The sequence below is a fragment of the Vicia villosa genome, linkage group LG4 (genome assembly GCF_029867415.1).
Source record: "Vicia villosa cultivar HV-30 ecotype Madison, WI linkage group LG4, Vvil1.0, whole genome shotgun sequence".
Classification (NCBI taxonomy): domain Eukaryota; kingdom Viridiplantae; phylum Streptophyta; class Magnoliopsida; order Fabales; family Fabaceae; genus Vicia; species Vicia villosa.
In genome coordinates, this window is record NC_081183.1 from 156608398 (window position 1) to 156625929 (window position 17532).

The 17532-nt window shown below is 33.1% G+C and overlaps 4 protein-coding genes across 5 annotated transcripts; all 4 read right to left on the bottom strand.

Moving 5' to 3' along the window:
* Positions 1-1082: 1082 nt before the first annotated feature.
* Positions 1083-3073, bottom strand: LOC131600055 (uncharacterized). 2 transcript variants are annotated; one of them, XM_058872285.1, is made up of 5 exons: positions 2832-3073; positions 2609-2756; positions 2284-2528; positions 2013-2184; positions 1083-1351 (listed from the first exon to the last, which is right to left on the bottom strand). In XM_058872285.1, the coding sequence occupies exons 1-5, from the start codon at positions 2945-2947 to the stop codon at positions 1163-1165; spliced, it is 870 nt and encodes a 289-aa protein (XP_058728268.1). In that variant the 5' UTR covers positions 2948-3073; the 3' UTR covers positions 1083-1162. The 2 variants fall into 2 exon arrangements, with proteins under 2 accessions (XP_058728268.1, XP_058728269.1); XM_058872286.1 differs by lacking the exon at positions 2832-3073 and having other exon boundaries at positions 2284-2541; positions 2609-2736.
* Positions 3074-3574: 501 nt separating this feature from the next.
* On the bottom strand, positions 3575-5732 carry LOC131598156 (uncharacterized). Its single transcript, XM_058870785.1, has 2 exons — positions 5516-5732; positions 3575-4155 (listed from the first exon to the last, which is right to left on the bottom strand). Exons 1-2 carry the CDS (start codon positions 5730-5732, stop codon positions 3575-3577), a joined length of 798 nt encoding a protein of 265 aa, XP_058726768.1.
* Positions 5733-8060: 2328 nt separating this feature from the next.
* Positions 8061-9280, bottom strand: LOC131598157 (uncharacterized). Its single transcript, XM_058870786.1, has 6 exons — positions 9163-9280; positions 8925-9082; positions 8704-8824; positions 8450-8623; positions 8317-8376; positions 8061-8219 (listed from the first exon to the last, which is right to left on the bottom strand). The coding sequence occupies exons 1-6, from the start codon at positions 9193-9195 to the stop codon at positions 8061-8063; spliced, it is 705 nt and encodes a 234-aa protein (XP_058726769.1). The 5' UTR covers positions 9196-9280.
* Positions 9281-9396: 116 nt separating this feature from the next.
* On the bottom strand, positions 9397-10638 carry LOC131598158 (uncharacterized). The gene is made up of 5 exons (XM_058870787.1): positions 10628-10638; positions 10362-10521; positions 10011-10274; positions 9594-9705; positions 9397-9494 (listed from the first exon to the last, which is right to left on the bottom strand). Exons 1-5 carry the CDS (start codon positions 10636-10638, stop codon positions 9397-9399), a joined length of 645 nt encoding a protein of 214 aa, XP_058726770.1.
* Positions 10639-17532: the final 6894 nt, after the last annotated feature.

Sequence of the window (17532 nt, forward strand, 5' to 3'; positions counted from 1 at the left end):
ATCAATCTTTAATTAGTAAATTTTGACATTTTTTAGAAATACACTGATGTAATTTAGGTGTGTGCAGTAATTTGCAAATAATTGTCATTTTCATAACTCACAACCTAAAATAATTTGATTTCAGAAATCAACGCCACTTATAAAAGTGTTAGTGACTAATCTCATAAACAAATATGGCTTTGGCTAATATGCATAAGGATTTTACTTATGCACCATGCATAAGCCTACATAAGCCACTGGATCATGTTTTTAATCCAGTATTGAGGATTGTGTATTGAGTAATAACAATTGATGTCTAGAATTTGATCTAATGATCCAAGGGTCCATAATAATCTATGCATGGTGCATAGATTTTTATCTATGCACGATAACTGCACCCAACAAATACATCTACAAAATCATATTAATAATTTTGAGTCAAATCAAAATTAAAAAAGATTTAAATAACACTTAAAAAATTCATTCTTAGAATAGCTACGAATAGCTTATCCTACCGTATAGCATTTTCCTAGTAATAAAGCAATAGTTTTTTACCAACAATTAATTGGGAATTTTTCACCTGAAACGAAACACATATTAACATTCTCGAAGCGGCATCTCTAGTTAACTCCACAGTTAAGTTATGCAATACACAACACAACAACTCACTCTTTATATTCTGAAATGCATGTTTCGAATCGAAACCATATGTATAAATTCACAACACCAACCATCTACCAACTTATCTGTTGTATACATAAAATGACATAAACAAAAGAAAAAGAGTTTGATATAATTGGACTTCTATTTTCTTAACGAAGAACTTCAATTGTCGACAACTATTATGAATATAATCATAAAATAAAAACATATATGCTATTTAATAATTTGTTATAATCATGAAAATAAGTTCTAGATAAAATAGTTTGCCATGAAAAAACAGAAAATTCACACACAATAATAGCCAACGTTTTTGGTATTGGAGGACAAGTTTTTTGGGAATGGATAAAAGTTGAGTGTTTTCCTTCTAATGCACTAAATTTCATCTGTAAAGCAGCTTCTTTTTTTACAGAAATTTCATCTATGGCAGCTTCTTTTTCTTGCAGAAATTTCATCCATAGTACAGCTAACAATATTTGGATTGACGTGTATATAGCGATTCTTCTTAGATTTACAATAACATCTAACTTCTATTTTCACAATCAAATGCTTTCTGTAAAATTAAAACAAGTTGTTCTACACTTTGTTCCACAAAGTCTATATTTGGAAGATGAAGACCTATGTTGTATTCGTCTTCACTAAAGTCTACTTTCTTCAATGTTGATATGTAACTAATATCAGCTGATTTTGGAGGACCTCTCGCAATCGCTACCTGTAAAACACAAGAAAAAAGCTCAATCTACGATACAAAAGTTTAAAAATAGGTGCATAAATTTTAGAAGTTGCCAGTTTAGTAGTTAGAGATATGACCCAAAAAACCATTCATTTTGTTTTTACCTAACTAAAGCTTTTAAGAATAGTTAGTTTATAACTTGGTACAAAGTATGAGAGTAGATTTTGGATTAAGATTCCACATAGGCTAGATATATGGCTGCCGCTGCTCCATTGTCATCTTTTTAACCTTTCTTTCATATAACTAAATTATTTATAGCGAAGGAGCCTTCCCCATTCGCATTGCTCCCTTTCTAACATTTTGATGATTTTTGGCTTGGATCTCTAACTTGCAGGAAAAGGAAGTTATTAATTTGGAGTCATTTCTAATCTTTTACTGAGATATTTGCGAAGACTTGCCTCTCTGCTATTCACATGTTAAAAAATGCAGCAAAATGGGTGTCTTGTCTCAGGAATGGAAATCTAAAAAGTACTCCTTTTGTAGAACTATATGATCCATTATTTAGTAGAAAAATTATTCTAGGAGTTGTTGTGATGCATGTAAATTTCATGTCATTTCACTCAAGGGGAAGGAAATGAAATGCGGACGATATTGATGCAAAAAAAAAAGGCATGAGGGTAAAAGTTAATGAGGTACTAACACAGTGTCTTTCTCCAAGTTCAATCAACCAAAATCTCCACAAATCCATTAACTTCCCATCTATTGTAGCTGATATATTAGTCCAGTTTGTGTGAGAAAACTCCACTTTGTTCAACCCTTCAATAAGTCCACTCCCCATGGCTTTAACATATGCTTCCTTCAGGCTCCAATACCTGCAAAGCAAATGTTCCTTCGACTGTCAGTACGGCCCCCAAACATGTATTTCCAGTAACAAAATATGCAGAGATAGTGTACAAAAATAGTATAGATACCTGTAAAATTGAATTAATATATCATTGGAAGTGCCAGCATTGAGTATGTTATCCCATTCCAAAGTTGAAAAATATGATGAAAAAGAGTGAATGAACTCTGCAACTGTTTCTCCATGAGGTACATCATAGGAGACAATGTCAATCCCCACAAGACACAAAGGTTCAGATGCTATAGCCACATAGTCCCCATGATGAGACACATTGAAATTAAAATTTGGGAATGGAATACCCAATTTATCATAATCCTGAAATAAAAGACTAGTAGATTAAAAATTAGATAAGTATATTTAATTTAATAATAATGTTTTGTGAAAAAAATGGATACCAGTAACTCCAAAAATGGTTTGCCTTGGGAAGTTGTTTGAATGGTGAAGTTATGGAACGGGTTATTGGTTTTGATGAGATGATATAGAAGTGCATATTGAAGCATTCTGCTGATAAGTGCACGTTTCTTGTCTTGAATTTTAAAAAACCTGTTGAGTTAAAAAAAAAAATACATGATCAATATTGTTAGAGGAAACTGAGATTGAGAAAGGAATGGAGGGTACCTGGTAACGGAGGAGTGTTGTTGGGAAGGGAGGAGGGAGAGGGCAAAGGAGAATTGGTGGGGGAGTGGGTCCCACTTTGATATGTCTACCACCCATCTTCTCACTCCTTCCTCCATGCACAACTCAAGTCAACTCACCACCCAGCCTCTCCTTTTGTTTCTTCTATTCAAATTCACTGTTCCTCTGCCCTTATTTGGGACAAATTCTTGCACGCTCATCTCCCATGCGTCAACCTTTGAGCCCATCCAATCAGATCATTTTAATTAATAAATGAATAACAATATAAAGCATGTTTATGAGGATCCATTGACACTAGCTCTTTTGACACAAAATCTTTTTTTTTTAATGTAAAACTAGTAGGAAACCCGTGCGATGTATTTCACATTACACGTACTTAATTATGACTTGCAAAGTTTCTTTACATATATCAAACATTTAACTTGAACCAAAATGTAATCCAAGCTCAGTAATGTTAAATCCAAAAACATAATATTTAACAACGAAAAAGGTAATAATGCATCTTAACTTTTGGTTCTTGAAATAAAACAATAAACATATAGATGGTACAATTTTCAAATGCTATATGCTTAAATGATAAAACCAGTCACTATCAACGCCTGTATCATATACCTGCATCGTGAAATGCATAAAATAAGATTTTGATTTATCAAAACTTTGAAAATAAATAAATAAACCAAGTGTGTGACATTTAGTTAAAAAGATAGGTTTGTCAAAATTACCTTCTAACAAGGTGATTGGAAAACCTCCTTGTATACAACATTTGTAGTGGTCGAGCACGGGACTTTCTCCTTGTCGTGTATTAAAATTTTAAGATCACTTTTGGTAGTAACTCTTGAAATTGCAACATACAATTGTCCATGACTGAAAACAGGAGAAGGCAAATATAACCCGACACTATCAAGTGATTGACCTTGTGATTTATTAATTGTCATTGCGTAAGAGACAATTATCGGGAATTGTCTCCTAATCAACTTAAATGGCCACGGCGACTCAAAAGGTGACATAGACATTTGAGGAATGTAAAAAATGTTACCTATGTTCTTCCTAGACATGATTTTTGCCTCAATGACATGATTTGCTAATCTTGTAACAATTAATTTTGTTCCATTGCACAATCCGTCACTTTGGTCCAAATTTCTCATCAACATAATGGGGGTACCAACTTTCAACTTGATCCTATGATTTGGTAGTCCTGATGTTCTTAGTTTGCTAAGAAATTCCGGAGTTAGCACTTCATAAGCTTCAGTATAACTCGTATTAGTTCTATCAATTGAATCGTAACTAAGATACTCTTTCTCTTCTCCTAAAAAGCAATCAAACAATAACAAATTAACATTAGGTAATTCAACATCAACGTTATTTTGTTGTATGTATGAATAAAAGAAAGTTAAATATTTTTTATCTGGTATAAGATCCAATACTTATTGATTGATTTTATCCACAACTTCAATGGTTGAGGCAAGAATCGCTTTTCTTTGTAGATATGCAACATCTTGGAATACATGAACCAAATTGGGATATGTGCTTTCAATAATAGCTTTGATAGGATCCTCAAAATTGGTAATTAATAGTTCTGGAGGAATCTCTATGTCAACCAATCCATCATTTGGTTCAGATATCTTACCATCCCCAACCATTAACATCTATTTTGAGAACTCTGCTATTTCGGTAGAACTTGTACCATCTCTTCCTTGCTGAAGTCTCATGTTTTTTGTTAGTGTTAGGACCTGACAATAGTCCCAAATATAAGAGGAGCATATTGATGCATGAACAATATCAGAACGTCCTGCTCTTGGAACAACGAAAAATACTTACATCAACACAAACATAACAAGTGGCTTTACAAACAACCAATCAAAAAATTTTATTAATTAAAAAACAAAAATATTTTTTTCTCTCTCCTACTCAATCACAACCACCCCATGAATCCAATTAAAAAAGAAGTTAAATTTTAAATAAATTTAAAATTTTCTCTTTTCTTATTGGTTGTTCCTAACACTAATAATTTATGTGCGTATCCATGCAAGTTTTTCTCTGGAACAACTGGAAGAATCTGCCTGAAATCTCCTCCAAACACAACTACTTTGCCACCAAAGATTTTATTGCCAAGACCCTTTTTGCTCATGACATCTTTAATTGTTTTATCCAATGCCTCAAAGCAATTTTTATGAGCCATATGTGCTTCATCCCATATTATGACATCGGTTGCCTCAAATAACTATGAATGTTCCGTGTTTTTGTCAACATTGCAAGTAGAGTTGTCAAGTGTTGGCACAAGTATTTTGAACTTCGAATGAGCACTTCTTCCGCCTGGCAATAATAATGAAGCTATGCCACTTGAAGCAACAGTAAGAACAATTTTTTTCTTCGAACGAAGTGCACTTGATAGTGTTCTCCACATGAAAGTTTTACCGGTCCCTCCATAACCATGTAAAAAAAACACCCCTCCTTTTTGTTTCCTGACAGCTTTCATTATTGTGTGGAAGATTGAACGTTGTTCATCTATTAAATAGAATGTAAACATTTATGTTTCTAAAAATTTAAAAACAAATAATGTCAAGAGATTAAAACACATAATGTCAATAGACAGATTCAATGAATGCTGGGAGCTGGGAATGACGACAATAAGGGCACAAAAGCACATAATCTAAAGAAAAAGTCACTTGTAAGGGAACGAAAGAGATTGCTGAAGTTTTCTCGCTCAGTATCGGCATTATAATCACGTTCGTCATAAATCAATCTATTGCCAACGTGTCGTGTGACATAAGAATCAGGGTAAGGCATATCCTTAAATTCATGCAAACTTCTTCGATTGGACTGCAACATATTCTCAATCTCAATGAGTGTCAAGTTTTTCAACTCAACGTCTGTTAACTGCATATCTATAAAAAAATACACCAATTAACACTTGGTATGTAAGTTGATAAAAGTACCAATTCATAATTATATTTGCACCAGAAAATATAAATTTATATTAACAAAGAGTATATAACATGTTATTATTACATACTAACACAATATAACTATTTTACCATTGTTGTATACATAGCAACATGTTAATTTTCATGTTTTAAATCCGACGAAGGGCAAATAACAATGTTTAATTTTCAAATGATGCAGGAGGTTTATATTTTGTTTAAACTATGAAACTTTATGAAAATGTCTTATGATGTAGGTTTATATTTAGTTTAATGTTACTTTAGGGTGAATGAAAAACAGGTTATTTTGTTTTAGTGATGAAATGATGTAGGTGGCTTTTTTATTTATTTTAAAGATGGTATGTTTGGACATGATAAAAATTATGTAATTTACCTTCATAATGAAGGTTGGTTTGTGCTAATCTAAATGCAGTATGTATTTTCCTTTATATTGTTATTGATCATAGCCTTCATGCTATTCATATTTAAAGTTACATGTGTGATTGTACTTAAGACTTTGGACGTTAAATATGGATGTCAATTAAAGATATGGAGTAATAGGCATGTGTGTTTGATTAATAACTTTACTCAGGAGAAGAAATTAGGAAGTATGAAGTGGTAGAAATTGTATAAGTCATGAAAGCAGGATGCAAATAAAATTTGCAAATACACAGTCAAGACCATGAATGAAATAAAGAGATAATTTTCATAATATTTTTCAATAACATTATCAATGTAAGTTATGGGCGAATTACCTGTCATAGCACTCAATTGAAGATTGTTGTGGATATATGTTAACAAATGTATGAAAGTTAACTGACAGAAAGAATGATAGAGACCTGTGATAAATAGAATAGCAAAGTCAATAGAAAGCTGAATAATATAAAAATCAGGGATGTTAAGCTTTATGGTTTTGATATTAGAATGATGAAGATTGAAATCAAACAAATAACAAATTTTTTTCTAATAATTAGTCTGTAACTTAAAGCATAGAATAGATTGATCAAGTTAGTAGTTAAATTTTTTAGTGGAAAACTGGCAGTAGGTTTGTTACAACAGGTTTATTTGAGATTGGTCAATAATAATATAAGCTAATAATAATTTCAAACCAAATGCCAGAAGGTTTGTTAGCTTCATGTAGCAGAATGAGTTATTATCTTCCTGTCAGGAGGTTTATTAGCTTCCTATAAAAAATTTCAAGCCAATTGTCATGCACAATTCTAATCTATATCTTTATGTTTTCTTATAGAATTATCCATAACTTTAAGAGTTATAAATTTTAAAGGTTAATAAAATAGGTTAGTCGACAATGTTCTCTTCAAATATATGCTTAAATCTGTTATATCAGTATACAAAATGTTAAATCAGTATGCCAATTAAACATAAATCTCAACCAAATTCACATGTTATCATCCTAAAATTTGATATCAATATATAATACTCAAATAAAAAACACATAAAATTGCTACACATGTTAATAAGCTTTATGATTTATTACATTTGACAGAGTTTTAAGATTACGGAACACTCATGTCAACTGATACTCCACTTTAGTGCTATCATTAGTTACTTAGGTGCATTTTAAATGAATTACTATACTAAGAAAATTTGAATGATGAGAGGTATCAAATGCACTAAAGGCAAATCTTTCTTGTCTCTTAATTTTTATCTATATCCTGCAAGTATAAAATACATGAATATTATTTCCATCTAACAAATAAAAACATCCAATAAATAAAATAAAATAATATGTACACTTTATATGAATGTGATAATTCTAATACATGTTCTCTAAGAAGCATCTCTAATACTGTGGCAGTAGCTTATATTATCATTAGCTTAGTTTTTTCGAAAAATATGTTTAGCAAAACATATATCCATGTTGTATGTTATAGAAGATTGAGAGTTGTTTAAAAAACCTTTTCCTATACTTTTTTCGAGAGATTTTTAGAGATATGTTTATACCAAAACATATTTTCATCATTGCTATTTAGATAGTGATGATTTCATGAATTAACTTTAGATAACAATAGCATCAAAGTTGGTTATCAATTTTCATTTCATTTGTAAACTGTATTAAAGTACTGATGCACAAATCAGAATCAATAGTAAATAGCATAGAAGCAAAAGTAATTCAGAGAATGAAGTTCATGAAACTAAAAACTAAAATATCATGAAATATTTAGTACATGATCCAGATAAAATAACATCCAGTAGTGAATTCAATAATAGATAGTTGTGTTCAAAAGTTCATGGATAATCCCTAATGACTTAAAAAAACTGAAGCCAACTACTTCTCCTTTTTAACATCTGTCATGGGCTTCAACTTGGTTGAGGATTGTTGGACATTGTCAACATCTTCCACCACATCAGTTGAAGACCTCTTAGACGGAGTCAACCCAGAATTTCCACTTGAAGGATCATAATCTCCAGATGCAGATACAAGTTCCTGACATGAAATTGGAAAACAGAAAAAAATGCTCTTAAAACATGGTACAGTTTTAAAACTTTTTATCAAAAACATTAAGAATTAACAAAATACTTACAGAACAACTGATTATATCATCTTGGGACAAAGGATAAGGTGTTTCAAGTTTTGAAGTATGCTGCAAAGACAATCTAATGTTAGTACATTTTAAGAATATTGTATAGGAATAAAAAGAAGTTTAATATGGTTACCTCCTCGCCTTTGAAACTGTCCTTAATTTTTTTCTTACGGAAATCTTCATCAGTTTTGAAGCCCATGACAGAAAGTCGGGAATTTTTAGGCTGAAATATAGCTCTAATTGCATACTCCTTTTTCAGTATTGAATTAAGTTCGTAAGGGAATTCGAGTGGATCGTAATCACCAGCCTATATCAATAGAAACAATTATACACCAATAATACAGACTTACATACATACATTACATCAAATTATATCACATTACCAACCTCTATCAAATCCATTTTCATTTGAAGAGCAGACTTTCCAATTAACTTCACACAATCGGTGTCCCAAAAGATGAACTTCGCCTTGGAATTACCATCAACAGCCAACACTTCAAGCTTATACCTAAAACATTTAATCTCAATCAGGAGCACGCACACCTAAAATTATGTATTATAACTATACATAATAACAATTGGCAACAACAAAATGATATAAATAATACCTTGGCACAGGCTCTGAGCTTACATGTTTTGCATAACACTGGAGCTTTCCATCCTTTAGAGCCACACTCCGGGTGCATTCAACACATCCATCATAAAACCATCCCGTTTGGCCAACTTCAAACTTATCAAGAGTTGCAACAGTCACACAGATTATTTCCTACAGAGTTATCCAAAAAAGGAAATTTCAATTATTGTCACACAAGATTAATGAAAAAACATGTAATCATAATTTCTTACATGTTGCAGGTTTGCCATCTCAGAGAGACTCATTATTTCAGCTTTCCAAAGAAATTTGTCAAAGTCAGAATAATATGAGTTTTGTGTTGCTTCAACTTGCAGACTTGACGTTGATAATAGTGATAAATCATTTCCAAGATTGTAATATGTAAAAACGTAAAATGTTTACATCAGGATATAAAGAAAACAGAATGCACAAGTCCTAAATTTACAGGAACATGATTGAAAGGAAGATTACCTTTCTTTTAGTTTCTTAACTTCATCAAAACGAAGGTCATTAATTAACAACTTCGTTCTGTTCCACGTGTTGGAAACACTGACGGGATAACCTCCTGCAAATTCATACATAACACAGGGAAGAAAGGAAATCAAAACAAAATATTATTATCAAGGAAGACATAAATTGTAGTTAAATTTAATTACAGAAATACCTTGAGCCTCTTTAACCCTTTCATTGATTAATACAATCACAATATTGGAATCTTCCTTATAATTTTTAGAATATTCATAAAGTTGTACCGCGAGTTGACCCCAAAGCGTACACTGTACAACAGATTTGCTGACGAAAATAAAACGAAATAGTTACTTGGATGTTCATAATATTCAATTTGTGTATACAGACAAATAAACTGCGATTAAATAATTGTAACCAGTCAATAAAACTTAGCGTACCTGGTATCAACAATTGTAAAAACAACTCTGTTCTTGTTGTTGTCACAATTTATTTGAGATTGAGAAATCTCAGTAATACCTCCAAGGATATCTAAAAAACAAAAAATTATCAGGGAATAAATAATATTACATAAAATTTAGTAATCTATCACAAAGAATACAATTAACTTACCAACCAAAACATTAGACTGAAACCTTCCTTCAACTATGGCATCCAATCTAAGAAGGTTAAGGTAATAAGCAGGAATGTCATGAAGGTCTGTTTTCTTAACAGAAGTTGATCCACATAAAACCAATTTGTAAGAATGATTCGTCGACTTAAAAGAGAAGTCATTTTTCGAAACTTTGAAATTCTGCATGATATAAGAACTTCCCGTTGATAGTTCAGACTTGAATTTGGAAACCAAATAAGTAGGGTCAATCGCTTGAATCATATCACGCTTAAAAAAAACAGAAATAATATTTGTTAGTAATAAGGCAGAACACAGTGTGTAAGACAAAAACAATAGAATTTGGGAACAAAATACCACCTTCGAATCAACTAAAACCATTTCTATGTGTTCTTTGTTTGAAGAACTTGTTACAGACCATATATGCTTACAACTAACTGCAATCTTCCACAAATCCTTCGACTCATTGATGTCCTTCACAGAATCGATAGGGCGAGCCATGGGAATGCTTAAATAGCTGCAAGAAGAAAACAGATTTCACTTGGCAAATACCAAATCGTACATATTAATAGAAAACAAAAATGGAGAAGAAGCTTCAAACCTGTAAAAGAGAAAGTGAATACTGGTATGCCATTGTTGGTGGTGATATATACCATGAGAATTAAAAGTTTGAAACCCATAGAAAATTGAAAGGGTACAAGTAATTGATTTTTTGGGTAGTGGAGGAATTGATTTTTTTCAAACGCATAGAAAACCTATCCATTCAATGATGAAATAACTTTTAGGGTTTAACTATTTAACGTGTAGATTTGAATTTGAAGAAAAAAATAATGAATTACGAAAAATAAATAATCAACAAAAAATTAGAGTCTTCCACATCAGCAGCATTAAATACCAAATCAATATTATTGTGTTATTTTGACAAAAGACTTTTATACCCGTGGAATAAGAAAAGTTTCAGTTCATTTATCAGAAGGCTTTTACTGGAATTTCCAAGTACTATTACTTTTATATATTAATAATAGACTTGTGTTTAAAGTTACAGCTGGGGCGATTGATAATTAAAATAAAATAAATACTTTGTTAGTAGGGGTGAGAATAGACCAGACCGGCCTACAGGGTCCTACGGGCTAGCCTATATAAGGTCAAGCTAGGTCAGACTTAGTTAACAAAAAGGTCAGACTTAGGCTTTTTTAAAAGCCTATTTAATAAAATAAGTCAGACTTAGGCTATTTAAAAAGCCTATGAAGTCTTATAGGTCGGTCTATATTTTTATGTATATTAAAAATAGGCCAAATAGACCGGCCTATATTTACATGTATATTAGAAAAAAAAGGCTAAATAGACAAGTCTATATATGCATATATATTAGAACAAAGGCTAAATAGGCCGCCTATATATGCATGTATAGGACGACTTATATGGTGTCTTAAATAATATGGATTAATTGAAAACCATAATAAAAAATAGGCCTTTAAATAGGCTTTTAGGTCAGACCAGACTTTTAAAAATGTCAGACCAGGCTAAAAAAGAGAGCATATTATAGGCCACATGCCAGGCTTAGACCTTTCAAGTTTATCGTAGGCCAGGCCCAGGCCTTATAAAGTCTAGCCTAGCCTAGTCTATTTTCACCCCTATTTGTTAGTAGTAAGTCATAAGAAAAAAAAGAAATTTTGATATTTAAAAATAAGAATGTTGTACCTTAAATAACGACAATCGTTAATTACAATAAAATACGTATTTTGTTTACTTGTATATTATAATTATCTTTTTGAAAAATAAAAAAAATAGTTCTTTCTTTTACAAACATTTGTCTGTATTTTTTCTTGAGGAACAATATTGATAATTATACTGATGCGAGTCGGAAGAGGTTGCAGAGAAATTTGTAAGTGTTTCTCGTATTAGGATTGCTTTTTTAATATTATGTTGATCATTCGTTTAATTGGCTAAAATTACTTTGATGTCTTTGAAGTCCTTTGGTCTTTGTCTAATTTTGGCTTTGGTGGGATGCAAAGGTACTCCCTAGGCGGGTTAGGATCCCTTTAATTCTCCATGTTTTCCTCCAAAAGCGAGATTATAATTTTGAGGGGTGAGAAGTATATCCTTGTCCTTTCAGTTCCTCTACAAACGCTGAAGTATATCCTCAGAAGGCGGGAAGGTACTCGCCATTCAAGCTAGGATTCTCATATCCTTCTCCTTCATGTTTCTCTCCTAATGCTGAAGTATATCTTCGGAGGGAGGGAAGGTACTCGTCTCCCGTGGAGGTCTTGGGTTAAATCGCTCCTAGTGGAGGTCTTGGGTTAAATCGCCTCTAGTGGAGGTCTTGGGCTAAATCGCTCCATGTACCTTGTAGTTTTTAATTTAAAAAAACATCGAGAGAGACTCGGTAAAAACCCTACCCTTGTAGGGGAAAAAAGTCTATCTCATGTTTCTGCAATTTACCAAAAAGAATGTGCATGTTTATGGTTGCTAAATTCCTAGTGTCATACCCTAATTTTGACCCCCCTTGAGATGTCATACCTCCAAACATCTCATCAAATTCAAGATAGGTATTCAGAGCAGTCACCTATTCATCTGATACTTAATCGAGGATGTTCAAAGATAAAAGAGCTCTGGCAAAGGATCAATCAACAAGAGAATAACCTCTAATGCAATCACATGGCTCAAATGATTCATTCATTTATCTATGATTGATTAGACACCAGTCATCAAGACTCAGGCTTGCTTAGTTCACTAATCTAGGGTTTTGGGCCCATCAAGGACTGCAATCAGGGACCACATTTGGGAAATCCTAAAAGGCTCCACAACATCACTCAAAGGATTCAATCATATTCAAATAATCCATATAACAATATCCACTAAGCATTGTACCTCAATTCAAGATCTACAGTCATTAATTTCATCTGGTCGACCATTAGGGTTTTTGACCTAATTCACTTGGACAGTTGACTTTTAATCAGGACATGGGTCCACAACTCAAAATATGACTCAAGAGCTTTTATTACCTTAATATAATCCATTCATATAACTCATTTGAGGAGAAGAACTTGATTCATTACCAAAGTCCAAGATTTCACTTCATTTGGAAAAAAGTCAACTGTACAAGATCACCTTTGACTTTTAAGGTTTTGAGTCAAGACATAATTTTTAAGGATCAATATCATCAATATATGATTATTGAAGTCATTTGACCAAAGAAAATCAAGAATCAAAAAGGTCAAAAATTGACTTTTTATACTTAGAAATTTTTCTAAGTGTTTAAAGGTCTTTTTTTCAAAACTTTGGAAGGCAATATCTCAAAATTTCAAGTACAAACTGAAAAAAACTTCCAACATCAATGTAGTAGATTTGGATCCAATGAACAACTTTGTCACATATGATTTTTTTGCTAGAAATCAACCATTGAAGAGTTATGGAGCTTCAAAGTGACTGCCTTCACAAAACTAGCAAAGAAACCCTAGTTTTCTTCAAAGTTTATGGGACTTTTTCACGAATTTACCAAATGATTTTGAAGAAACTCCAAACTAATGGATTGAAGTACATGCCAAGATCTTTACAAATTGTGTTCAACCTTCTCCAAATTCATTTTGAGCTAGGAGTTATGCTTGTCCAAAGTTAGGCCCATGGAGTGAAGTTTCAAGGCATAACCAATTTTGGTTTTGGTCATTTTCGTGCAAGGACCTATACTAAATGGTGCATATACAATTCAAATATATTAGAAGAGATTGGAGAGAATCATCTGAATCATTTGCATCAAGATTCCAAAACATCCAAAAATCAAAGCCATGTGATTAAGTAATCATTACATTTAGGAATTTATGGCAAATGGTGATTCATCAATTGGAATCTTTTCTAAGCCAATTAGGGAGATCTACACTTCATGTCTGTCCCCTAAGATCAGAAAAGATCAATGGATGGGGAGCTATCTCGAAAACACCATCATTGCATCTTGGAGATTCCTTGAATTCCTTCATGGCCAAGAAACCAAAGTGACTTTATTAAGCAAGCTTACTATCTCCAATTGCTCTGAGCCTTTTGCTTATAAATACAAGGGCATACCTCAGTATCAAAGCACACCAAAGCAACAAAAATCTTGCTTTCTCTCTTATCTCTCCATACTTAGGTTTTTCAAAGGTCCTTTGGCAAGAAGACTCGGATTCTTCAAACCAAAGCTCTTCCTTTGAAAGTAAGTATTCAAACACATCAAAGGAGGTATTTAGAGGTGATCCAAACACCTGGAACACCTCTATACGTGGAGGATCATCATCTTCACCTCTCACTTGGAGCCATATCAGTTGGGGTCGAGCAAGAAGTTCTGGGGAGTTCTAACCCAAACTAAGCATCTCAACACCTTCCTGGGGTATCACTGAAGCTTTTGGGATCGTTACAACAACTCTGTAGCACCCTTTGATCAGAGCTCGATCTTCATTTTAGAGGTAAGTTTCATAAACTTCAAACTCTATGATTCCTATTTCATAAATCAAAACTTGTTATACCAACAAGTTTCTGCACCTGAGAGGATCATTAACCCTCAATCAATTTCATCATATCATGCATATATAGTATTTCATGTTAAAATTCAGTTTTAGGGTTCTTAGTGTTCATGCGTGTGAATTTTGAATTATACTGAAAATAAATAAAATCAAAGGATACCATCATGATCCTTGTTCAAAAACGAGCAAAATCCATGTTTACATCATTAAGTTTGGTTGAGAAACGAAGGAGATAGCAAATTCAAAAAATCTAAAGCTTGAGGTTGAAGATGAAGATGGTGGCGCCATTTTTCAAATTTCCCAGGATTGAGTTTATTTTATTTTGAATGATGGGTGTGTCATTTACGAATTCATCGTAGTGTCCCAATGGTTACAGCGTGCGTCCAAACTCTTGCCATGCCTTAGGTCTGGGGTTCGATCCCCCCTCAGACCTTTTGTTTCACTTTATTTTTTTTCACTCATTTATGAACTTGTTTTGAAATATAATGACTTGGAGGTATTCACATAACTAGTTGCGCGCCTGGTCCAGATTGTAAGTGTTTTAGCTGGCAACCTAGAGGGCGTGAGTTCAAGCCCTTTAGGAGACAAAACCTATTTTTTAGCTCTTTTCTCATTCAATTTTTTCACAACTTCAACTAATTAATTCACCTATCAAATTAAATCATTTTCACTTGATTTTTCACACATTTCTTATTTAATATATCTATTTTAAGAATATCCAAAAAAATCACAAAAAAATATATATTATTTCAATATATTTTAATTAGGTTTAAAATCATATGTTTTAAGTATGTTTCAATACTTTAAAAAATATAGTTTTCATTTGATTTTCAAAACTTAATCTCTTGCACCTATTTTTGTGATAAAACCCTAATCATTTAGGTCTTAATTAGGTGAGGGCTTTGCCTTTATCATAATTAAGTTGACTTTTGTCAATTTTCAAAAACTGTATTTACAAAATCTTCCCTCTGTTTTCAAAACATTCTTCTGGTATTTGAAGGGCATTATTCCCGGTGAAACTCTTCAGATACCTATGTGACCTATGTCCATCCTCACTTCTTCTGTTTTCAAAAACCTTTAACTGTTTTATCATAAATATTCAACTGTTATCAATAAACAAAATTGCTGGTGAGGCTTTGTATATACTTCTTCAAAGGCCTCCACTCCATCCAGGTTATGCTTTACAAGCTTTCAATTTACAGTCTTCATTTAAATTACTGTCAAATATAAACTGTATATATATTGTTTAGAACTACGTCTGAGTAAAACCTTAGGACAGATAAACTATATATATATTATAGGACTATGGCCTAGGATTGAGAATGTCTTCCCGGTGAAGGCTCTTTCCTAATTAGAGATCTTTAGTTCAAACCCTCAAGATGAATTATTCCCGGGGAAACATCTTGAAAAAAGCCTTAGAACCCAAACTAGGACACATACACCCAAGAGGAATTATTCTCGGTGAAACCTCTTACCCATTTGCTTAGAGCCAAAATAAGTTCAAAACCACATAGCTTTCTCTTGTGCTATAACAAGGACCCTCGATTAGCCTTCTCTTGGGCTTTGTACAAGTAGACACAGGCTTCTTAAAAGCATTCCCAGCTTCCTCTTGAGCTTGTATACAAGGACCCATCAGGTTTCTTATAAACATAGGAACAGGTCTTTAGTCACCTCTTAGCCTACCCTGGTGAGTTTCTTCCATTCTTAAAACCAGACTTTAAACAAGCTAAGAATGCCTCAATCTCAGTATTGAGCACACCTTTAGGAATGAGAGACATGGACAGTCTCTGTCACCCTTATCTTCATTAACTTTCCTTAGCAGAGTCTAGGTTCCCTATCTGTCTATCCTCAGTCAGTGTCAGCCTTAATCTTGGGCTTTAAACAAGAAGTCTCAAATAGCAATTATTCGGCCAAAAACCCCTGGAAAGGGTCAGCCTCCATTCATTCTTTCAAAAGACAAACTCTCCAGCAGATTAAAACCCCTGGAAAGGGTTAGCCTCCAAAATCAGTCCTCTAGAGTCATAATTCCCTGGAAAGGGTTAGCTTCCAAAAATTCTTAAAAAGATAATCTCACCAGTCTCAATCAGTAAAAAACAAATTCCCCTGTAGAGTCTACTTTAGGTCAACCACTCAAACAAAATACCAGTAGAGTCAATCTTTAAACCTGGATCTTTCATTCATCAATTCCTGTTTAACAAAAGCACAATCTTCGGTAGGGACAACCTTCAGGTCCTAAACAATAGGATAATCCTCAAAAGAGTCAAAATCCCCTCTGAGTCAAAGATCCCACACTCCTAAACAATAGGATAATCCTTAAAAGAGTCAAAATCCCCTCTGAGTCAAAGATCCCACACTGGTAGATCTTCCTTTAAAAGTCAGCCTCAACCTTGGGCTTTGTACAAGGCACATACTCCTTTTAAAGTCAAAACCCTGTTCATAGGAATTCCCCTATCCAGAGTCCGCCACAACCTTGGGCTTCGTACAAGGCAGAAAATAGTGTCTCCCCTAGAGAGTCAGCCATAACCTTGGGCTTCATACAAGGCGGCAAATAGATAATATGTTCCCCAATAAAAGAGTCAGCCACAATTTTGGGCTTTGTACAGAACACCAAATAAAATCCATCAAAATAAACACTCTCCAACTAGAGTCAACCTCAATTCTGGGCTTTGTACAGAACACAAAATTTTTTAGTCAATCCCCAGTGGAGTCATATCCCAGAGTCAATAAAATAATTAATCAATTAAAAAGCCTCAAGCTTGGGCCTCATGGAAGCCAGCTAAAAATCAAATCTTTCAAACAATAGATAGATATAGCTCATCTTCATAGGTAGGTATTTCTCCTATCTCACCACAAACAAACAATCATTTAAAACAAATAATCATTTCAAACAAACAATCATTTCAAATATTCTCCCATTTAGGACTCGTGAAAGGCATGCTCTGAGGCAAACACACCCAGACTTGTACAACTTTCCCTAATTTGGTCGAGAATCTTTAATTCAAGAGGCATGTGGCTGTCATACTTGATCAACCAAG